Genomic DNA, 24,350 nt, shown 5'->3' with positions numbered 1-24,350 from the left:
ATAGTTCTTGCAAGAACAGTATTGTCAAGTGCATTTGCAAAACCCATCAAGCACCATGATGAAACTGGCTCACATGAAGACCATCCCAGTAAAGCAAGACCAAAACTTACCTCTGCAGAGGGGAAGTTCATTTAGAGTTGCCAGCCTCAGAAATCACCAATTAATAGCACCTCAGATTAGAGGGTTTACAGAGCATAAGTAGCAGACATATCTCAATATCAACTGTTCAAAGGACATTATTGTGTATTTCAGCCGCCTTCAGCATTGTTTTACAATGTAGAAAGAAATCAGAAACATCAGGAAAGACCATGAAATTAGAAGGTGTGTCCAAACTTTTGACTGGTAGTGTAAATCTAAAAGTTTTGGGACCATAAAGTGACTGAATTGTTCGAAAAGAGAGCATAAATTTACCCCAATGGATGAATGAATTTTGATCAAAAAGGTTCAGCTGAAACCCAAAACAACTGAAAAGGGGATGGTTGGAGGCATCGGGTACCAAAGTACAGCCACCATTCAGCCCCTAATTCAACAACACCATCAAAAAAGGCATTTACATGATAACCAGCCTTTTATTTAGATGATAACCAGCTTTGTTCCCATAGTATGGGAAAATAGTTCCTTGCCTGTGGGGCAGCAGCATTTGAAGCATTTCTTTTCCCTGGCAAAGGGACTGGATCACTACAGAAAATAGATGCCATCATGAGGAATGAGGTGTATTTAGAACAACTGGTTCAGTACCTCAAAACATCAGTCATAATTTTAAAACTTGGGTGCAACTTGGTGTTAGAGCAGGTCAGTGATCCTCTAAAAGCATATGTCTGAAAATGGCTTAGAAAAATATGTATAGTAAATTAAAATAGAAATAAATCTCTCTCATTGCTGTTATTTTGACTTCTCTACTTGATTACCTCTTATGGAAGTAAAGTTAGGTACCCTAATTAACTGCACACATTTCATACATTTGAACACAAGAAATGTATGAAATGTTGGTAGTTAAAAATTGAGTTTAAATATCTTTAGTCTAGGTGTATGTGAAGTTATGGTCTCAGATAAAGCTATATATTTCTAAATAAACTAAATAAAGCAATATACTGACTGCTGCAGTGATGGTCTGTAACTATTTGGACAGTGGCACAATTTTTGTAATTTTGCCTCTGTACACCACCACAATTAATTTGAAATGAAGCAATCAATGTGTAATTAAAATGTAAACTTACATTACATGTAAATAAAGGACTCCAAGCTCACCAAAACCAAAACACCACAGAAGACAAATAAAGTACATGATTACCTGGTGAAGAAAAACACTTCACAACAGTCTACAGTCTACAGTCAAGAGACCCTTTCATGTATATAAATATGGAGGGTTTGCCTAAGAATGCAAACCACTGGTAACCCGCACGAACTAAAATAGCAGATTAGATTTTGATAGGAAATATCTACAAAGCCTGCTTAGTTAGGAACTAGATTACAATACAATATCCCGTTGTATCAGAATGATAGGAAAAGCAGAATATGGAGAAGGAAATTCATGGATATGATCTGTCAAACACGGTGGAGAAAAAGTTATAGCAAGGCCATGTATGGCTGCATGTATGGATCATTGATGTTTACTGATGATGTGATGATGCTGATAGAAGTAGCAGCATGAATTGTATCCCTTTCTTTCCTGAGGTTTAAGTAAATGAAAGCAAATGATCTGTACAAGAATTCATGCATTTATATACATAGAATTTGCCACATTTATACACCTTCTAGGAGATCGGGGTAGTGAGGAGAGCATCTTTCACTTGCTGAAGCAAGCTCATGACTACAGGAAGACTGCAGAGACTGCAGCTAAAGATTTACTGTTTCGGCTGGATGGCAGCTGTGGAGGCATTTTTACTGTTACTGGCTGCAATGTGCAACCCTGGGAGAGCCTGTCCTCTAACAGCCATACCAGGTACAGCTGGTGTGTTCATTTTATAAAAAAAATTACTCTGTGTATCTGTGTGTACAGGGATGCGGGAAGGTGTTTTATATTGGGGCTGGTAAATTTGTAAGCAGCATAAATGTGATTACATTGCATTCAAGAAATAGTCAAAAAACTTTGTTTTTGATAGAGAATGTATGTTGATTACAATGTTACAAAATAAAATAAAGAGAGCAACGAGTATGCAGCATCACCAAACATTTATCTTCTCCTTTACAAACAAGATTAGAGTACCATTTTTACCAGATTAAAACAATTAAAAAAAATAAATCATCTCACGTTGATGGCAGCACTCCATAAATTTCTCATAAGATTCTGAATAACACTATCCAAAATTATGTAAGCCACCTTTCACATATCTGTGCTGGCAAAACACTAAGCAAACCACACAGGAAGAGTTTAGAGACTGCTGCGTCTTTGTTTTCACAGAGACATGGCTCAGCGACAGAGTTCCAGATGCTGTCATTCATCTAGGAGGGCTAACCTCGTTTCGTGCTGACAGAAATGCAGCTCTGTGCAGTAAGGCTAACAATGGTGGCTTGTGTGTCTACATCAACATGGATTGGTGCAGGACCTCTGCTCTTGTTTCTAATTACTGCTCATTACTAGTGCAGTTTGTGACTGAGTATACATTTTTCCCCACGACTAATGCTAAGACACTTTGTAGGGTTATTAGTGACCTCCAGAATGCTCACCCTGAAGAACTTTTTATCACCAGAGATTTCAGCAATGCAAATCTCATCAGAATGTGGACTTTGCAACAAGAGGGGCAAACAAGCTGGACCTTGTTTACACAAACATCCCCAGCTTGTACTGCGTGGACCCCTGCTCCACTTCAGATACTCAGATAACATCTCTGTTTTGCAAACTCCAGCATACAGAAGCATACAGCATGCTTGTCAGATGCTCTAAACTGGTTCTGAAGCAGGTGAAAACCTGGCCAGCTGGAGCCATCACTAGCCTTCAAGACTGGTTTGAGCGCACTGACTGGCACATGTTAAGGGAGGCTGCAACCACTGGCGATTTCACCAACTTGGAGGAGTACACAACATCAGTGACCAGCTACATCATCAAGTGAATAAGAACATCTCTAAGAACATCACCACATGCTCCAATCATAATCCGTGGATGACTGCAGAGGTGCGTGTGCTGCTGAAGTCTAGAGACTCTGCCTGCAGAGCAGGGGACAAAATGGCTTTAAGAAAGGCAAAGGCCAAACTGTCCTGAGCCATCAGAGAGGCAAAGTATGCACATGCCCAGAAAATCCACAACCACATCCGTGACAACAACGTGGTGTCAAGGAAGACCGTCCCTCTTCCCAATGACCAGCTGCTCTGTCTAACCACAGCTGATGTGAGGAGAACTCTATACAGAATTCTGCTGGACCAAACAACATTCCTGGCAGAAAGCTCAGGGAATGTACAGAACAGTTAGCGGATGTCTTCACTGACATTTTCAACATTTCCCTGAGCAGCACTGTTGTTACATGCTGAAAGCCTACAGTGTCCTGCCTCAACAACTATTGTCCTGTCATACTCACACCCATTGCAATTGAAGTGCTTTGAGAGGCTCATCATGAGTCACATTTACTGGACCGTTTGCATTTTGTCCAAACCACTCCACAGACAATGCCATTGCCAAGACCCTCTGGTCCTTAAGCTCTTGGACAGAAAAGACACTCACATACAAATGTTGTTCATAGACTTTAACTCAGCATTTAGCACAATCATCTCTCTGTACCTCATCTCTCTGCACCAACATCTTCCTCTGCAACTGTATCCTGGATTTCCTGACTGGCAGACCTCAGTCAGTCTGTTCGGATCGAGTACAGCATCTCCAGCACCAACACACTGTACAGTGGGGCCCCTCAGAAGGCTGTGTGCTCAGTCCACTGCTGTTCACTCTGCTCACTCACGACTGTGTAGCTTGAACCACATCAAGTTCACAGATGACACAACCATGGTGAGTCTCACCAGCAAGAATGATCAGAAAATCTGCCACCTGGAAAAACATACTGAAGCATTCAAGCCCTCACAACAGACAGTTTCTGCGTCTTTTATAAGTGTTTACAAAAATCCACTTGTTTACAAATCCTCCTATTTGCACAATGGTCAATTCAGACTGTACACTGGTCGGCCCTATTTTATGTGTATTTTGTCTTGCACTGTTTGCACTAGGTTGAACATTATGCACTTTACATGGCTAGGACAACTTATGTTGTTTCATTTCATTATGTATTGTGTCAGATTTATATGGTTGAAATGACAGCAAAAGCTACTTCACTTGACTATTGAGGTTAAGTTTCCTGATTTGTTTACCTTCTTTTCTTCCTATTATTATTATTATTATTATTATTATTATTATTATTTAAGCAGTTGCAGTTAAAGGAATCATGAAAGCACCTCCTGCATCCCCATTTTCACTGTCTTTGTGTGGCTTGTGTGTACATCTGTGTTTTTATTTGAAAGAACTATAAATGCATCATGGTGATTTCTCATTACTTATGTAATGCTAATGAATACTGCTCATTGAAAATGCAGTGCAATAACCCAAGAGACAGACAAGACTGTTGATGAGAGGTCAGAGTCCAAATTGCATGGAAGGCTATGGAAGCTTTACAACTGTGTTGAGCAGAAAATAATTTTTTGCTCCTTAAAAAATAAAAAGTAAAAATAAAAGTACTATATAATTGTACAATTTAATTATGCTATTTAATTATAAGTACAGTTAAACTGAACCATGTACTCATACATGATTGGTTGTTTCATCCCTGTAAACTGCACAAAAATAATAGTTTTAATATGCAGTAGTGCTCGTACTGCATGTATATTCACACACTTGTGATTTGTTTTAAAACTGGTACATATCTGTGTGCAAAACAGATTTTCCTTATATTACACAATACTGTATGGAAAAGATCATACTGACTGTGCACTTGTTTTTTCCAGCACAACCAGCTCCACAGCCAGCAGCTGTGATACAGACTTCTCTAAAGAGGATGAGCAGCGGCTAAAGGATTATATCCAGCAACTGAAGAATGATCGAGCGGCTGTTAAGCTCACAATGCTGGAGCTAGAGAGTGTGCACGTCGACCCTCTAAGTTATGACATCAAACCACGTGTAGACTCGCACCGACTTGACCTGGAGAACGCTGTACTCATGCAGGAGCTAATGGCTATGAAGGTATACTCAGCCTCAAGCATGTGTTAGTGCCAAGGCTTCATATGGTGCTACTAAAGCATTCAAAATGTTGCATTGCTGCAGGACATTCTGGTAATATTGAATCTGGAATTACCAACAGCCTTCAAGGCTATTGTCTTTTTTCAGGTTAATGATTAATGCCAGGAGGTATCAGTGATAATGTGATTCATTTTCTTTTTAAATAGATGTGTGTATGGAATGCTAATTTGCTCTGTTTTTCAAGCGTGAACAACAAGAGTGCCTACATTGTAAAACACTTCATCAGATTGCAGAATATGACAAGTCACAATGGGCAAATTGACTATGAAAAATTCTACACAGTTCAATCTGCCTTGAAACTTTCAGCTGCAGTAGCTAGCTGGTTCATTATCACACTTTTTTGAGTTTCTTTAGATGTAGCATGCCTCAAGAGGTACTAGATGTTATGGGAAGATATTGAACTACTGAAAGGTTGTGAGTTAAAATCCAAGGACCACCAAGCTGCCACTGCTGAGACCTTTAGTAAGGCCTTTAAACCTCAACTGCTCAGTTGTATAAACAAGATAATTGTAAGTCGCTCTGGATAAGGGCATCTGCCAAATGCCACAAATGCTATGAAAACTAGCTTTTCCTCATGATTTTATGTACAGGAGGAGATTGCAGAGATGAAGGCTCAGCTATATCTGTTGGAGAAGGAGAAAAAGACACTGGAGCTGAAGCTGAGCACTCAGGAAGCACAAGAACAGGCATATCTAGTACAAATTGAGCATCTGAAATCAGAGGTAGAGGAGCAACAGGAGCAGAGGAGAAGGTCACTCAGTTTTACAAAAAGCAGCACCAAGGACGAAAGTCCCAAAGTAAGTCATATACAAACACACACACACACACACACACACAGACTAATTGTTTCCTATGTATTATGCATTTTATGCAAAGTTGACTTTTTCCACCATGAATATAAGCTTGGTAAAGCTAGGAAAATTGTTTTCATTGTGTAACACATGACAAATGTACCATGGGAAAGCTTCTTGGGAAACATCTCACAGCCAACCTCTGATTTGGATGCATCTGCATTAGCCACTTAATTAAAGATGTATAAATTAAGTCTTTTCAGTTTGTTTGATGTTACACAGTTTTACTTTGCTGGCTAGCTGTTTAGTTGTGCCCATTGTAGCGCACTGAGCAGGGGAACACAGAACAGCACACAGAGCCAGGGAGAAGGTTAAACACAAGCCTTTACTAGGTCAAAGAAGTCAAAGAAAATTAGGCAGTTTCAAATATACCAAGCTTACCTTAAATGGCTGCTAGAAAGCAGTTGCCGTCACCCTTGCTGGGAGTGGAGCTGAAGTCTGGTGGAGCTTTGCTGGTTCCAAGGTGAACATGGTCTATTCAGAGGAATCTGTGAATCAGAGAAAAACATGGGATGAATAAAAATCTATCTATCTATCTATCTGTCTGTCTATCTATCTATCTATCTATCTATCTATCTATCTATCTATCTATCTATCTATCTATCTATCTATCTATCTATCTATCTATCTATCTATCCATCCTTACCTGGTGTGGCCAGCGGAGCCAGCTGTCTTCTCCTGCCAGAGGGTCAAGAGATTAGCGGTGCTCCTGATTGGCCCGCTGAGTTTTGGTGCAGTTTCCTCCACTCCGCTTTGCACTCTAGTTTAGAAGGTGAATTCTATCCAAGGTGCTGAACCGCAGCCACTGCTTGTGCTTTGGAGAGAGAGAGGGGGTGATGAGCGGTTTTCTCTTGATTGCGTGTGGTGTTGTGTGCGTCATAATGACAGGACCCCCCTCTTAGCTCTGAGCCCCCAACTGGCTGGACCTGGAACGATAAGTCCTGCAATGAATGGAACCATCAAATTATATGCACATTGGTGTCCTTGGCCTTCGCCATCCACAGCAGGGGTGCGTGGTCGGTGACAAAGGTGAAGTGCCACCCTGCCAGGTAGTAGCATAGCTCCTCTATGACCAACTTCACTGCAAGGGCTTCTTGCTCAACTGCAACATAGTTCTTCTCAGCAGGGGTCAGTTTCCTTGATACTTATAGGACTGTGTTCTCCTCCCCTTCAAACCCCTGAGACACAACGGCCCCCAGCGCTGTCTGAGAGGTGAAGGGGAGGGTGAAGTCGGGATTTCAGAGCACAGGGTGGCTGGTGAGCATTGTTTTCAGCTGCAGGGACACCTGTTTGGTCTCCTCAGTCCACTGCACCTGGTCTGGTTGACCCTTTTTGGTGAGGGGGGGGGGGGGGTTGATTTTGTGTTGTACCAGCTCTGTGAGCCCATGGGTGGACGAGAAGACGTTGATAAACTGGTCAATGAGCTTGTTGAGATCTTGCCGCTGGGCTGGCAAGAGATCCTTTCCCCTCCTGTCCAGGGTGCACACTTGTGGATCTGTGACAGCACAAGCAAACGCAGACACAGCCAACCTGGCCGGCAACCACTTCTTTAGGATGTTGATATATAGTTTGGTGTCTGCGCGCTTACCTGGCTGTTGAAATTCACAGGTCCCACCCACTTGAGGACTTGTCTTGTCATCCTGTGCACTTCTGTGGTATGTCTAGTTTTACTAAAGATTGCACCTTAAGTATAGTTTAGCTTTATCTCTATGTTTAGCTCTATGTTTGTCTGCGACACCTGTAGAGCTGGGCAATATGGACAAAAAATTGAATCTCCGATTTTGTAAAACAAAATTCGATTTTCGATTTTAAAACGATTATTTTTATTTTAAAAAATTTAATAAAACACTAAAGACTAGAATAGATTTTTTAAATTTGAGCAAAAACAATACAACCAAACATATGAACTGTTAATTTGGACTAAAAGTGAAAATTACTTTCGCTAACAAGTTTTTTTTGTTATTTTAGAAAAACAATAATCAATACAACAACATAAAAAACTTTTTTGGGGATTTATAAAATGCAAACTTTCACCAGTCTTTACAAGTTCTAATTATTCTAGTAAAATAAAGTAATATAACAAAATATTAGGGATTTGTAAAGGGCAAACTGCAGACTTAACTTAAATCACTTTTTATAAAATAAATAATTGTCACCTGGAAAAAAATCCCTGAAGAAAAACAATTTTGTAAATCAGTTCAACATTCAACTAACACGCTAAATAAAATCAAACAGGAGCCAGACAGCATTTTACATCTGTGTACATGGGCACAATCAGGGACGAGTCTAGGATTTTCATTTAAGGGGGACTCAGCCGCCAATGAGGGTATAATAGTAAAAAATATAAATAAATAAGTAAATAAATAAATAAAGGTTTTACTAACAGGGTAGGATGGTAAACTTATTGCAGTATTCCACTGTATTGCACAGATGTGTATACAGTATAACATTTGAGTACTGAACAAGCCAAATACAAGTCTTCCTGATCTCACACACACACACACTTGTCCTCTGATCTTCGCTCTGCGACACCGTGGTTTCTTCAGTCAGATTGAAGAACGCACAGAAAGACGGGGAGGAGTCGAAGTCTGCCACCGTTTTCGTCGCTAGGCCATTTTTAACATTTCTATTCAGCCACCCTAAGAATTCTGCGATTCTCCATAAACTCTACACAAATTCATGATTCGAATTAATCGATAATAACGATTAATCGCCCAGGTCTAGTCACCTGTACTTTTTGTCTTTGTCTTTATGTGTAGCACCTTTGGTCTACAATAAAGCTTCTTTGACTTTGACTTGACTTTGACTGTATATGGGCCCTGCTAATTGGCCAGGAACTTGCAGGTGTTGTTGGGGACCAGGAGTGTTACTTGGTCCCCTGGTTGGAACTCCCGGGGTTGGCTAGTCCAGTTGTATACTCATTGTTGGTCTTGCTGAACTGTCTTCATGTGCTGCTTTATGATGGCCCCCACCATGTCAGTTCTCACCTGCATGTCCTCAATGTAGTCAATCACAGATTGAAACGGTGATTACTGTCCCTTCCAGGCTTCATGGGCCATGTCTAACAAAGTCCCTGAGGTTGCCTTCCAAACAGGATCTCAAATGGGGTGAGCCCTGTCGATGCTTGGGGCATCTTTCTGATGGCAAAGAGGACATAAGATAGACGAGGAAGGGAGAAACTAGGATCTCCTCCTAACACCCAGCGTAGCATCCTCTTGAGGGTCTGATTGAACCGCTCCATGAGTCCATCAGTCTGCGGGTGGTACACGGACGTCCAAAGTGGGACTGCCTCAGGGTACCTGGTTGCGTAATAACATCATTACCAGGATATATTTTTGACCCCAGTCTGACTTTGGCAGCAGTTTGATGAGATGCATGCTGACTCGCTGTGGGCCAGATGCAGGAGCAGGGCGGTTTTAGTGTGGGGGATGACTAGCAGGTCACAGGGCTCTCCATGTATGTTATTAAAATATATGTTTTTACCCTGCATCACTGTCCTAGTATTCAAATATCACCTACCACACTATTCAGCTATTTAATACTTTAGAACGTTTATATAATTTTAACAAGCATGGAGGATTAAACACACTGGTGGATTTAATATAAGATGTTTAACTTACTATTTTATAATGTGTATGACTATGAGATTTTTTTCAGTTACAGTTGATAGTGGGTCATAACAATTGCAGTGCAGGGATGTTTTTGTGTTGTGCAAAATTTAATTTCCAATATGCATGTAAGTTGTCCAAGCAACCTTCACAAGTGGCCAGTACCAAGTTAGGTAGAGACTATAAAGATGTTCATGTTCATTCACATTCACATTTTTTGATGATGGTTTACTGTTAAACCCGGCAAATGCCTGCTAAAATCTTATTGTATACATGTCACCAATGTTATGAGAATTCATTAAAAAATTGTAGGGCTAGTTTACAAAAGTAGGTTTCATGTATTAAGCAAATTACTTAAAAATGTCAATAATTTGGCATTTTCTTTCACAGCAACATCCATCACAACAATAGACAGGAACACATGTTATCTACATAATTGCACAATTTGTTGCAACAAAAGTGTTACCTTAGCAGCCCCACAGTATGGCTGGAAGTGGGAAGAGTGACCCCACTGGAGGACCCAGGAATGCACAGAATCAGAGACAAACCAACGAGCAGGGGGCCTATTGGTTGAATCCTGTTTTGTTGAGCTCTTCTGCAGTTTCAATCTTCCATGTAACAGACCCTACCACACAAGAAAAAAGGACAATCATTTTAGGACTCAAGATGGTCTCTTCAGGGGCATATTGGCAGGAGAGAGGATTCTGCTTTGTATTCTTGGACCTGGGGTGGGACATAATTGAGAAACTCAACTATCCAAATGCCTGACCTAAGGTCTGTTGTTTGATGGTCTGAATATAACCCAGGTTTTTGTGATTGCTTCAAATGATGAATGGTTGCTCAGCTCCCTCAAGTATTGTTTTCTTTTTGGCCACAAAAAGGAAGTCTGTGCCCAAGGGGGAGGAAGAGGGTCTGGTTATACTGGTAGTGAGTCATTACTGTATTGCTCCATAGCCTCTTGTTGAGGGCAGGCTGGACCAAGGGAGCAGGTTGATGGCATAATCATATTGCTGAAGACATCTCTCAGATTCTGGTACCTGGGGGAAATGCAATGGGTGCTCTGGGCCAAGCAGTGGATGCCATGTCTCATGCAACAGTACCTGAGTTTAACATTTTTTTTTTATTTTTATGATCCACCAGGGTATTTGGTAGTACCTCAAATAGTAAAGGCTAAAGCAAGAGGCAGAGCCCTGAAGTTATGGAACAGACTTCCAATTAGTTTTCATGACTCAGACACAAGTCCAGGTTGAAAACATACTTGTTCAGTCAATCTTTTTATGAATAGTTTTTCTTAGGTAAAGGAGCAGATCTGGAGAGTTCATGGGCATAGAGTGTTTGGAGAACTGGAATGTATGGATGCTGTCACCTTACCACCCTTGTCTTTTTGCACAGGTTTGCTGACTGTGGAGTATTTGGACACATTATGTCCCAAGAAGCCATGTCAAATAAGACCTGAGCCAGGAGAGCCAGGCTGTTCCCTTAACACCAACAACATGTTCTAGCCTATCAAGAAGCATAGTATGACCATTGGTGTCAAACAACACCAGCAATGTGACAAAATCCTGATCAGAGGCCAGTAACAGGTCATTTACCACTTTAAACAGTGCTGTCTTTGTGCTTTTGTCTGTGCTACAAACATTTCTAGAATCTTGGAAAAGGTGGGGGGGCTGATTGGACAGCTGCTAACCACTTGTTTAACATATTTAGACACATAGCCAGTGTTAATGGACTAAATTTGATTATTGAACTTATAAGGGGTTTAGTAGCCACTGGTATTATCTGTTTAAAGAAACGTTTTTTTTTTCTGTTTAAAGAACCAATTAAATTAAAAAAAAATAAATTTCTCAATTTTGCCATCAAAATAAAGTCAAAGTCAAAGAAGCTTTATTGTCACTTCAACCATATATAGCAGATGCAGTGCACAGTGAAGTGAAACAACGTTCCTCCTAGACCAGAGGTGCTACAAATAACACAAAGTACAGTGACGCAGACAAACAGAGCAATAACATAGAGATAAAAAAATTAAACTATAATTTAAAAATTAAAATTAACCTAAAAAAATAAACTATACTTAAGGTGCAGTTTTTAAGAACTAGACATACAACAGAAGTGCACAGGAAGACAAGACAAGACAGTGCAGACAAACAACATATGCAAAGAACAGTGTATACAGTGATTGCAGATATTAAAGTTACACATGTAAACAGGATTAATATAAATATATATATATATATATAAATGTAAAGTGACGTGCGTGCAAACAGGACAATTTAGTGTGTGTGTCTGACTATTTCCAGCACAGTTCAGTTCTTTTTTCGTGCACGTGTGTTATGTATATGTGTGTGTCCGTGTCCAGCACAGTTCAGTTCTCCTTTGAGATCAGATCTTGGTTGTACGTGTGTGTGTGTGTGTGTGTGTGCGTGCGTGTGTGTGTCCAGCTCAGCTCAGTTCTCTGTTGAGATGCCTGATTGCCTGAGGGAAGAAACTGTTCAACAGTCTGGTTGTGCAGGTCCGAGTGCTTCGGTACCTCTTGCCGGATGGCAGAAGGGTGAAGAGTGTGTGTGAGGGGTGTGTGGGATCATCCACAATGCTATTAGCTTTCCGGATGCAGCATGTGGAGTAAATGTCTGTGATAGAAGAAAGAGAGACTCCGATGATCTTCTCAGCTGTCCTCACTATCTGCTGAAGGGTCTTGCGGTCCGAGACGGTGCAATTCCCAAACCCGGCAGTGATGCAGTTGCTCAGGATGCTCTCGATGGTCCCCCTGTAGAAGGTGGTCAGGATGTGAGGTGGAAGATGAGCCTTCCTCAGCCTTCACAGGAAGTAGAGACGCTGCTGGGCTTTCCTGGTGATGAAGCTGGTGTTGAGTGACCAGGTGAGGTCCTCCGCCAGGTGAAAACCAAGAAATTTGGTGCTCTTGACGAGCAAGATGACTCTTGATCTCCACGATGGACCCATCGATGTTCAGTGGAGAATGGTCACTCTTTGCTCTCCTGAAGTCAACAACCATCTCTTTAATCTTGTCGACTTTCAGAGACAGGTTATTGACTTTACACCAGGCTGCTAGTTGTAGCACCTCCTCTCTATACGCTGACTCGTCGTTCTTGCTGATGAGACCCACCACGGTCATGAGTCAGCAGAGTGAACAGCAGTGGACTGAGCACACAGCCCTGAGGAGCTCCAGTGTTCAGTGTGGTGGTGCTGGAGATGCTGTTCCCAATCCAGACTGACTGATGTCTCCCAGTCAGGAAATTCAGGATCCAATTGCAGAGGGAGGTGTCGATGCCTAGCAGACTCAGCTTCTCGATCAGGTGCTGAGGAATGATCGTATTGAATGCTGAACTGAAGTCAATAAACAGCATTCGTAGGTAAGTGTCTTTATTGTCCAGGTGTGTGAGGGCCAGATGGAGGGTTGTGCTGATGGCATCATCTGTGGAGCGATTTGGACGATACACAAACTGCATGGGGTCAAGTGAAGGTGGCAGCAGGTTCTTAATGTGCCTCATGACGAACCTCTCAAAGCACTTCATGATGATGGGTGTGAGTGCAACGGGACGGTAGTCATTGAGACAGGACACTGGAGACTTCTTCGGCACGGGGATGATGGTGGTAGACTTTAGGCACGTTGGGACGACGGCGCTGCTCAGGGAGATGTGGAAGATGTCTGTGAAGACATCCTCTAGCTGTTCTGCACACTCCCTGAGCACTCTGCAGGAATGTCGTCTGGTCCAACAGCTTTCCGTGGGTTAACTCTGCATAGAGTTTTCCTCACGTCAGCTGTGGTGAGACAGAGCACCTGGTCCTCTGAAGAAGGGATGGTAGAAGCGAGCGTAGAAGCTGTTCAGCACATCTGGAAGGGAGGCATCACTGTCACAGGCAGGTGGAGCTGGCCTGTAGTTGGTGATGGACTGGATGCCTTGCCACATGTGCAGAGGGTCACCACTGCTCTGGAAGTGGCCGTGGATTCTCTGGGAGTGTGCACGCTTTGCCTCTGTAATGGCTTGAGTTCTTAGGGCGTCCTTGTCTCCAGCTCTGAAGGCAGAGACTCTGGATCTTAGCAGCGCACACACCTTTGCGGTCATCCACGGCTTCTGGTTGGAGCGTATGGTGATGGACTTGGAGACGGTCATGTCATCAATGCACTTCCCGATGTAGCCGGTCACTGATGCCGTGTAGTCCTCAAAGTCAATAGAGTCACCGTTGGTTGCAGCCTCCCTAAACACGTCCCAGTCAGTGCACTCAAAACAGTCCTGAAGAGCAGAGATGGCTCCTGCTGGCCAGGTTTTAACCTGTTTCAGAACCGATTTGGAGCGTCTGACGAGTGGTCTGTATGCTGGAATCAACATCACAGAGATGTGGTCTGAGTAGCTGAGGTGGGGGCGGGGCTCCGCATGATACGCACCGGGAATGTTTGTGTAAACAAGATCCAGCGTGTTCGCCCCCTCGTAGCAAAGTCCACATGTTGATGGAGTTTAGGGAGCACTGTTCTGAGATTTGCATGATTGAAATCTCTGGCGATGATAAACAGTCCGTTGGGGTGAGCATTCTGCAGCTCTTTAATAGCTCCATACAGCTCACACAGAGCCTCCTTAGCATTAGCACTGGGTGGAATGTACACTCCGATAATGAAAGTGGTGGTGAATCCTGGGGTAAATAACAAGGTCTGCATCTAAAAGTCACAAACTCCACTAGTGATAAACAGTAACTAGAAACAAGCACAGAGTCCTTACACCATTCTGTGTTGATGTAAACACACACACCACCACTGCACACAGCTGCATTTCTGTCGGCACAAAATAATTCATGAAGTCATTGCTGCTGCATATTAGTGTGCACTTTTCTACAATGGTTTTACTCCTAGTTAATGTTGCTACAGTATTAAATAAAAAGATTAGAATCTTCAAATTAGGGCATAGAGATCTAGCAGCACTAAGAGATTTTCTGTAGCTCATGAGGCTTTCCTTCTATGCTAATTGAAATACTACCTATTAAGTTTGATGCAATTTCAGGTGACTGATTACTTAAAGTCAAGGGCTTGCTACACCCGAAATATTGTAGCTCCACATAGAAGGAACATAATTAGAGAGATAAAAACTAACACTTAATCACCCACCCAATTATGAGCATGGCTATTTAACTAGACAAGCTACTGTTAGAGGCAGTGCAATCATGAAGAATAACAGTCTTATTGTTGTTGGGAAGAAATTCTCCCTGTAGCTCGATGTGTGCGTATGGACCTGAGCCAGTTACCAGAAGGAAGGAGAGAGAAAAGTTTGAAAATGGTGACTGGAGCTGTTATTATGTAGCCTGATTTTGTGAGACTGCATGTGGTGTACATGTCTTGTATTGTTGGGACCTGAGAGCCTATTATTCTCTGAGCTGGAAATGTATAATCTATTTGCAGATTGTAGTGTATTCAGAAATACACTTATGCACTTATGCAGCACCTTTTCAAGGTAAATGGAGGATGTCTTTTAACATGAATTAACTATATTTATAAAGGTGGCAACAGAAAATTATACTTTTTCTTTAAAAAAAAGAAAAAGGCAGAAATGTTATACCACCAAAAAGATGAATAAATAGGCACATTACTTTTTGAGGTATTCATTTCAATTCAATTCAATTTATTTATATACTGCCTTTTACAATGGACATTGTCTCAAAGCAGCTTACAAAAGTAGAGAAACAAAGGAGGGAGAAAATCCTCACTGGGTGACACTGAACAGTAAATAATGTAAATATAACTAAATAATTCTACATCAACTAGGGGCCCATGAGGAACTATTAGGTCAGTTTCTGAGTTTATTATATTATGTTTATTATAATTCCTCGCTTTCGCAAGCTGACAGATATAACGCCAGATCTGTGATGGTGTGATAGTCCCCAAGTGGCTCTGTCCACGGCTGTCTCCTGATCACAGGCTGTCCACACAGATCCATCCACAGCATCAGAGAGCACTACCAAGTGACGAGACTCCGACCAGGGGTAGAGCCAGTAGTCATACTAGAAACTGGCAAACACTGGGAGCTCAGGAGTGGGATGTATAGCTCGACAGAGAAAGACAGACATAGAGAGAGAAAGATATTAAGTATGCTTCTGAACATGTGATGTTTAAAGACAATGTAGATTATGTGTAAAGTGCAGGCAGGGACTCTGGCAAGACTAGCTATGACAGCATAACTAAAAGGGAGAGCTAGAAGGTGACAGGCATGAAGGCTTCCCAGGACATAAAACATCTAACCACTTCACAGTCTGCAAACCTGAGCGACTTGCGAGGGTGGTAAGGCGACAGCATGCAAACGTCCCAGTACACCAAACTTTATGCCCATGAACCTTCCAGATCAGCTCCTTTACCTAAGACAAAATATTTTTTGAAAACTTGACTAAACAAATGTGTGCGCTACTTGAGGTACTACCAAATAACCTGCACCTTTTGATCGGAGTAGGCGTGGCGGATCATTAACCAATGGATCCCTCAGGTACTGTGACACAAGACCATTCAGTGCCTTATTGGTCAGTAATAGTATTTTATAATCAGTGTGAAATTTGACTGGGAGCCAATGTGGTGTGGGTAAGCGTGGAGTGATGTGTTCATATCTTCTGGTTCTACTTAGGACTCTAGCTGCTGCATCCTAGACTAACTGGAGCTTGTTTATGCTCCTACTGGAACATCCAGACAGTAAGGCATTACAATAATCCAACCTAGAGGTAACAAAAGCATGAACTAGTTTTTCTGCATTATGAAGTGACATCATATTTCTTATCTTAGCAATATTTCTGAGATGAAAGAAGGCTACCCTAGTGATCTTCCCTACATGGGCTTCAAATGAAAGACCGCAGTCAATAATCACACCAAGATCTTTTACTGCTGGACAAGATGAAACAAAGACCATCCACAGTTACTCTGTAATCAGAAAGCTTACTTCTTGCTGCATGTGGTCCTAGTACAAGCACCTCTGTCTTGTCAGAGTTAAGCAGGAGGAAGTTAGTGACCATCCAATGTCTAATGTCCTTTACACATTCTTCAGTCTTAATAAGCTGGTGTCTTTCATCTGACTTATCTAAAACATTTAGCTGTGTGACATCGGCATAACAGTGGAAGCTAATACCATGTTAACGAATAATTGCACCAAGGGGTAGCATATATAAGGAGAAAAGCAGTGGGCCTAAGACAGAACCTTGTGGAACACTGAACCTTGGTATACATAGAGAAATCACCATTTAGATCTACAAACTGATACTGATCAGTCAAATAAGACCTGAACCAGGAGAGGGCTGTCCCTTTAACACCTGCAACATATTCTAGCCTTTCAAGTAGAATAGTGTGGTCAATGGTGTAAAAGCTGCACTAAGATCGAGTAACACCAGTAGGAAGACACAACCCTGATCAGAGGCCAGTAACAGGTCATTTACCACCATTTGACCAGTTGTGTCTTTATGCTATGATGAGGGCTAAATCCTGACAGATACATTTTATGAATGTTGTTCCTATGTAAGTGTGAACATAACTGCTGTGTTACAGCCTTTTCTAGGATCTTAGAGATAAAAGGCAAGTACTAAGGAAGGAATTTATCATTTTTAGTAGGGGTTTGGTAGCACTGATCAGAAATATTTATCTACATGATTATCTATCATATAATTTGGTTTTAAATTAATTGTCTGAATTTTTTGCCTGATATCAATTTTTTCACTGAAAAAATTAATGAAGTAATTGCTGCTGCATATAGATGGTGTGCGCTTTTCTACAGTGGTTTTACTCCTAGTTACTTCTGATACAGTACAAAATAAAAATTTAGGATTGTTTTTGTTATCTTCGATTAGGGCAGAGAGGTATGCTGATCTAGCAGTACTAAGAGAATTTTTGTAGCACAGAAGGCTTTTCTTCCATGCTAACTGAAATATTACCAATTTTGTTTGATGCCATTTCCGTTCTAGTTTCCTTAGCTGATTGTACCAGGGTGCTAGTTTCTTTTATTTAATTGTTTTTCTTTTAAGTGGAGCTATAGTATCTAGGGTATTGCGAAACACTGACTCTATGTAATCAGTCGTCTGATCAAGTTCTGTGTGGTCAGACAGCGAACCAATCATGGATGATGATTCTGGGAGACTATTGGTAAATCTCTCTGCAGTAGCAGACGTGAATGTATGCTTCATACGGTAACGTGGCAAATTGCATATATCGTGTCTAAGACACATTTTAAACAAAATAAGATAGTGGTCTGAGAGAGCTTCTGACTGTGGAAGTGTGTGTGGAAGGCTTCACAACTATGCCACCGAGTCGCCACCCAGTTGCCCCTCTGTGAGGGCTCTAATGCCGGAGTTGGGGGGTTACTAACTCCACCTAAGGCATCCAGACTATCCCCTACAGACACTACACTACTCTCACTATCACTAACCCTCTCTATAGTGTAATGATGGAGGAAGAATTACTAAACATCCTACAGCTCACACACTGTACAAGCTGAAAGTTAGCCATACTTTATGATTACATACCTTTAAGTGAATTTAACCTGGATATTGAAGAGCTCCGAAGTGGGTTTCCTCCGATTGCTGTTTGAAGACTGAAAAGAAACAGAAAGCTTCTCCTGAAAAAAAGAACAATTAACTGCAATATGAAAGTCAAGATTTTGAAAACAAAATGTGACTGCATAAAATATTAGACAATATAAACTAAGATTAAAACGCTGATATAATCAAGAAACTCGCGGTAAGCACTTCAAATATCAGCTGGTGTCACCTATTGGGGAACACACTGTCAATAAACTGGAAAGTGGGCCTCAGAGGAAAAAGTTCCCTTATGCCCACACACAACTTGTATAAAACACATGCATTTCGGTTATTTCTAAGAATCCAGCTCTTGTATTCATCTGCCTGCTGTATGTGTACTCACTGTTTTATTGCTCAATAGTTTTCATACCTGGTTAATTTGACAATATGCTTTGTTTCCAGGACTCTTCAGTGATTGTGTCAGAGCTAAGAAGCTTCAGTGACAGTGACCCTTCAGCAGAACTCAATAATGCCCTTCAGAAGTAAGAAAATACACACACACACACACACACACACACACACATAGCACTACCCATATGTAAGGATTTTTAAATAATATTACAGTTCAGTCCAGAACACCTAGTCCATTTTTTGTATACCTAATTTGCACTTGAAATGGCAAAAGGATGAAATGATATTGGCCACCCATCTTCACTCTTCATGCCTAACCTGTTAGATTGCCAAGCCTGCCTGATGTCCAGTCTGCCAGAGATCTCACTCTCTCTTCCTTATGTGAAAGATATGCACCATTGTGAGGTCTTTTGTGACCTTCAGGAGTTTGCATGGGCATATGTGCTTGACAATTTCTTCCTCCCTTATGACTGGAGATGCTATTATGCTTCACAAAAGCCTGCTTTTGTGTGACACTGTGTGGTGTACATGTCCTGTATTTTTGGGATCTGAGAGCCTTTATGGCTCAAAACAAACCATTTTATCTATACCTCTGACCATATGCATTTAATATCAGTTTAGGACAGTGTCTTGTTGGATTGATTGACTAGGACATTTATCAGAGACATTGCACAACCATTGGGTGTATCAAATACAACAATGTGGTATACCCTGAAAAAGAGAGAAATCACTGGTGTACCAGACATCTATTGGGTTGACTAAAGAAATCCACAGGAGCAGGGGTGAAGATATTACAATCCACCATTTGAAGAAGACTTCAAGAGCAGAAATATAGAGACCATACCACAAAATGCAAACCATTCATCAGCAATAATAATCAGAAGGCCAAACTGAAATTCACATAAAATACAGAGATAAGCATCAAGGGTTCTGGATCCTCTGCCAAAGTGATGGAAAGGCCAAAGTGTGGAAAAAGAAAAGATCATGAACATAGGAGCTCATCAGTTAAGAAAAATGGGGTAGTTTCATAGCTTGGGCCATTATGGTAGCAGCAAAATCTACACAGACATTCTGCCTGCCAATTTATACACTTTTACAAATAAATGCATTCACACTAAGTTTGGAAAAGCATCACAAACTTTGGTAATGTCACTGGGTCACCAGCTTGATGAAGTTATTTGGTGGTCTGCTAGATGTAAATATCACAAATTGAAAGCTGAAAATCTGATTTGTTGTTTCATTCATGGAATTTTAGTTCAGTTATATTCAGAGAGGACTATATCTCTTAGATTCTAAGCTATCTCTGTTGAGGGATAAATTAGCCCTACAGAAAACAACTCCTCAAGCTAGAAATGGACTATTTATTAAAAGACTTAATTTATTTTTAAATTTCTATCAATCAGTATTGTTTTTAGCTACCTACAACAGTATATTGGAGCTGACAGTCAATTTTAATTAAAGAGTATTTACATCAAAATTGGGTGAAGGGTTGTAGGAATTAAATCATTTTATTAATGTAGTTCTCCCCTCCTAATTGGACAATAGGACAAAAAAAATCAATTGTTTTGTCTCTTTTTTGGTCATCCTTTATTTATCAAAATCTGCATTCAATGATTGCCAAAAGTCTGGAACCTACAGACTTCAACAGACACTGGATGTGTTATTTGGAGATGAGCCTAGTTACTGCACCTGCTTTTAATTTAGTGCCTATAAATACCGGTAAATTAAAGCTAAATGTCTGCAATTTAAAAGTGCATACTCGTATTCATTATTTAATTTTAACTTAATTATTATTATTATTATTATTATTCCGGTTCCTGGACTCGCTACTAGTCCTAAACGGTAATAGCTAGAAACATGGTTCCAATGCTAAAATGTTGCTCATGTTGTGCTTAAGTGTGCTATTACTTTTCACGCTGATAAGTATTGTAGTTTATTTTATATGGATTTTTAAATGTATTTTTACGGACTTCAGACCGCTACTGTGTGTGACGTCAGCTAGAGTGAGGGAAGAGTTGTTTTTTTTTTGTTTTTTTAAGGACACATCGTCTTTAAACTGTTCCTATAGCTTGAATTCTTACTCTACAGATACATAAACTACCTTTAACTTTTTAAACTGTGACTTTTGCTTGTATATTCTATTTGACCTTGTATTGCAATAGTTTAAGCAACATATTCCTTTTCACAATCACACGCATTTTCTTCTGGAAATGCAAAATTCTAGTTTTTCTGTGGTAGACAGCTAAAGTAAATGCCATGCATCGTAAATGTAATATTTCATGCCATCACGCAGTTAATTGAATAGTTCAGTACATGAATATATGACTGTAGATTTCTCTCTATATTTCATGACTCACACCCTTGCTCTAATAGACAGCTTGTCTCTGTATGTCTTCCTCTCAAATTTCAGCACATAAGCCTGTTTCAGACTCTGCAAACAATGAGAAAATTCTTTAAAGGCTTCATGACTTATTTGTCAATTTGCTGTTAGACAATGTGAACAGTTGTCAACAGAAAGGTGTGTACTACTCAGTGTTGTCTCCTGGTGTGTGTGTGTGTGTGTGTTTGTGGGGTTTTTTTTGGAAGGGAAATGAAGCTGAAGGTCCGAGTGAAAGACCTGGTGGCTGCACTAGAGAAACTAACCAAATGCAGTGAGATTCGGCACCAGCAATCTGCAGAGTTTGTGAATGACCTCAAACAAGCCAACAGGTATACACAAACGCACAAGTCACCAAAATTTAATTAGAATTTATTTATATTACTGAAGTAACCTTGAGAGGAATCAGACTAAAAAAGGGACACCAGATAGTGAGAATATAAATCATTATTCTACTACAACTGTATACTGTAGAGTAAAGCAGTGCTACGAGTTTAGAAAAGATCTTCAGTACAAACATCAAGATTCCAGGATTTTAGGATTTCAATCATTTTTAATGGCCTGGTCTTGCATCAGAAGTACTGAAGTACACTTTCCCTCCCAGTTCCCAGAACACTACAGATAGCAGTGTTTACCACCATTTTCTAGCTTTTTTTTTTTTTTTTTACATATTGTTAAGAGATTCAAGAGGAGTAAATATAATAATTAACAAAAGCCATCTAACTTAAATAGTAGGGAGCTACCTAACCTTTTTATAAGCCAAATGAAAGACCATTCTGAGACACATTTCCCTCATCTCACACTGAGACATACTTCCCTCAGTCTTCCTTCTACTTTTATTTACAATGATGCAATGATTTGTAGTGGCAGAAAACCCACACCAGAAGCAAAAGTGCCTCCTAATTCCTGTCCTGGTTTTCATAACATATATTGCTCCCCCTCCTTGTAGCCAGTCTTAACATCAGACTGTAATAGAGCAAATGCAGCCATTCAATCCAAGTTACAGATAAAATGTATCACAACCCTTTGAGTCATAACATTTTAGCGTTAAGTCTGTAATAATTAGGTTAAATGACTTATTGTATAGGTTATCCATTCTATTAGCATAGGTTTTAGCAAGACTATTAGGTTGTTTAATTGAGAAAATCCACAATAGTATTTAGGGCACCTGGAGGAGCTTCAAATGAGACACTGGAGTCAATAATCATACCACTGCACATGATGTAACTGGGTGACCACCACTAAGCTGCTTTCACTCTTGCCAGCATTCTCTGTTATATGCATGTGCACTTCTCTTCTAATTGTGCAATCTTCCCTTTCAGAGGGTTAACTAATATACACTTATAATAGGTTTCATTATTTATAATGGAGGAAGAATAGCTAAAAACATTGTACTTGAACAGATGCGACAAGACACTCTAACATAAACTTCTTGGCTTGAGTTGGCTAAACTCCTAGATACGTTGGTGTCATAGTGTGACAAAGAAGGTAGGAATAGAATCCATGTGCGGTGTTTAATGTAAAAATCCAAAGCAGACAAATCCAAACATGATCCAGGCAAGTCAATAACAGGCATCTAATAAGCACAAAGACAAAGAATAATAGTCAAGAAACTGAACAAGGTCAATACACACTACAGCTATAAAACTGAAACAAACAGCTTGGTATTCAAAAGGAACGCAATACTTCGTGCTGAAATTGCCATGAGCACGGTTTAAAAAGGCTAAAACCCGACAGTAAGCCTTAATCTGGAAGTGGCTCAGTATTTGGGTGAGGGCTCCCTCTGGTGGTTGTGTGTGTGTGTGTGTGTGTGTGTGTGTGAGGTGGGAATCTCACATTCCACTCACCACCCTGTCCTTGTGAGTGCCCTGGGGTTTGTTTATCATGCATTTTTTCCTTGATATAATTCAGGGCTATTTTTCCAATTAATCCAAAGTCCAAAACAGACACTGCAGTCATTATTCCCATCTGTTTGTGTGTATGTCCCATCAGTTATAAGCAGCTCTGAGGGGACTGATGGAAAGGAATGTGCCTTTGTCTGTGTGTATAGTATGGGCCATTCTCTGATTAGTAAGTGCTCTCTCATGTGAGGACAGTCATGAAATACTTTAAGAAATGGCTGTTCAACAGTTGATGGAATCCTTCTTCTCACTATATGTATTTATCACTTCTGCAAACAGGGGGTTGATGGATTGAGAATCCGTCCACAAGCCAAAAATATCCAGCTCAGACAGCTGGTTAAAAACCATGACTGATAAATGGTAAAATGTGATTAATGCACACATATGACCTCCAGTCTATACATTATCATCTGCATGTGACAGACATGGTAGGATTGTACAACACATGGTTATAGGTAACACTAATGTACCTGAAACATTTTTAAACACTTCTTCTTTTACAAGTGACACACACTACCATGTCAGTATGACTGCTGTGTTGAGAATGAACCCCCACCCTCATAATATCAGCTCAAAGGTCCCCCTTGTCCGCCTACCACTGACAGTGTAAAGAGGAGCTGACACATTGTAGCAACAGATAGACATTAGTTAATATCATGAAGCACAGCAACTGCTAAACAACTTGTAATTCAATTTGTCTGCGAAGATTATCAGTCATCTAGGTGATCTGAAAGTTGAGGCATGTTAACTGATCTTCTTTCTTGTTAAATCAAAGTGTTTCACTAATCATCTGTTCAGCTTCTTTAGCCTGAGGGAAGTTATCAGGATTCCACAAATTTCTATCCTTCAGGGTCAAGGATCCATTAAGTACAGGCCTTCACAGACCACATCAAGGCAATTAACACCAACATCTAGTTCACCAGAGAGAACACCAAGGACAAATGTTGACTGTGCATTTCTGATAGGGACTGATGGGAACCTAGAAATAGAAGTATACAGCAAAGCCAAAATCACAGGCCAATACCTGATATTTGACTCCTACCACTCACTGCAACACAAATTAGGAGTCATCAGGACACTGCACCATAGGGCAGAAAGCATCCCAACAGAAGCCAAGAAGAAATAAAACAGTCATCTAAAGGCATCTGTCAAGGCATGTGGATATCCTGTGTGGGCTTTTAACAAGCCAGCTTCTATAAGAAGGATGACATATAGAGCTGAGACCCAGAGCCAACAGAAAAACCTTGTCATTCCTTACATGGCAGGAGTATCTGAGAAGCTTAAAAGGATTTTTGAAAAACACCACATATAAGTTCCCATTATATCAATCAATACACTAAGACAGACACTCATACTCATCCACCCAAAATACTGGACACCAATGTAATATACAGGGTCCAGTGCAGTGAAGATTTTTCAGAGCTCTACACTGGAGAGACAAAGCAATCACTACATGAGTGGATGAACCAACACAGAAGCAACAACACCTCAGGACCAGAATCA

At 40.6% G+C, this 24,350-nt stretch overlaps 1 protein-coding gene and 1 long non-coding RNA gene across 5 annotated transcripts in view; one reads left to right on the top strand and one right to left on the bottom strand.

The window, feature by feature from the left end:
* The window catches only part of LOC131348144 (uncharacterized), a 36,525-nt gene extending 17,804 nt beyond the window's left edge, over positions 1-18,721 (bottom strand). The window contains exons 1-5 of the long non-coding RNA XR_009203892.1: positions 18,589-18,721; positions 18,165-18,256; positions 10,138-10,296; positions 6,710-6,877; positions 6,445-6,551 (exon numbers count right to left, since the gene is read on the bottom strand). This is a non-coding gene — a long non-coding RNA (uncharacterized LOC131348144). The remainder of the gene's footprint in view (positions 1-6,444; positions 6,552-6,709; positions 6,878-10,137; positions 10,297-18,164; positions 18,257-18,588) is intronic.
* The window catches only part of mcc (MCC regulator of WNT signaling pathway), a 109,484-nt gene that overhangs the window by 72,008 nt on the left and 13,126 nt on the right, over positions 1-24,350 (top strand). For 2 of the 4 annotated variants that reach the window (XM_058382812.1, XM_058382809.1), the window contains 5 exons: positions 1,759-1,951; positions 4,921-5,155; positions 5,803-6,009; positions 18,621-18,700; positions 21,156-21,278. In XM_058382812.1, the coding sequence (XP_058238795.1) occupies positions 1,759-1,951; positions 4,921-5,155; positions 5,803-6,009; positions 18,621-18,700; positions 21,156-21,278 (838 nt within the window). The remainder of the gene's footprint in view (positions 1-1,758; positions 1,952-4,920; positions 5,156-5,802; positions 6,010-18,620; positions 18,701-21,155; positions 21,279-24,350) is intronic. The other 2 variants (XM_058382811.1, XM_058382813.1) reach the window with 2 other exon arrangements.

The sequence above is a fragment of the Hemibagrus wyckioides genome, linkage group LG28 (genome assembly GCF_019097595.1).
Source record: "Hemibagrus wyckioides isolate EC202008001 linkage group LG28, SWU_Hwy_1.0, whole genome shotgun sequence".
Classification (NCBI taxonomy): domain Eukaryota; kingdom Metazoa; phylum Chordata; class Actinopteri; order Siluriformes; family Bagridae; genus Hemibagrus; species Hemibagrus wyckioides.
This window is presented reverse-complemented; position numbering and strand designations above follow the sequence as displayed.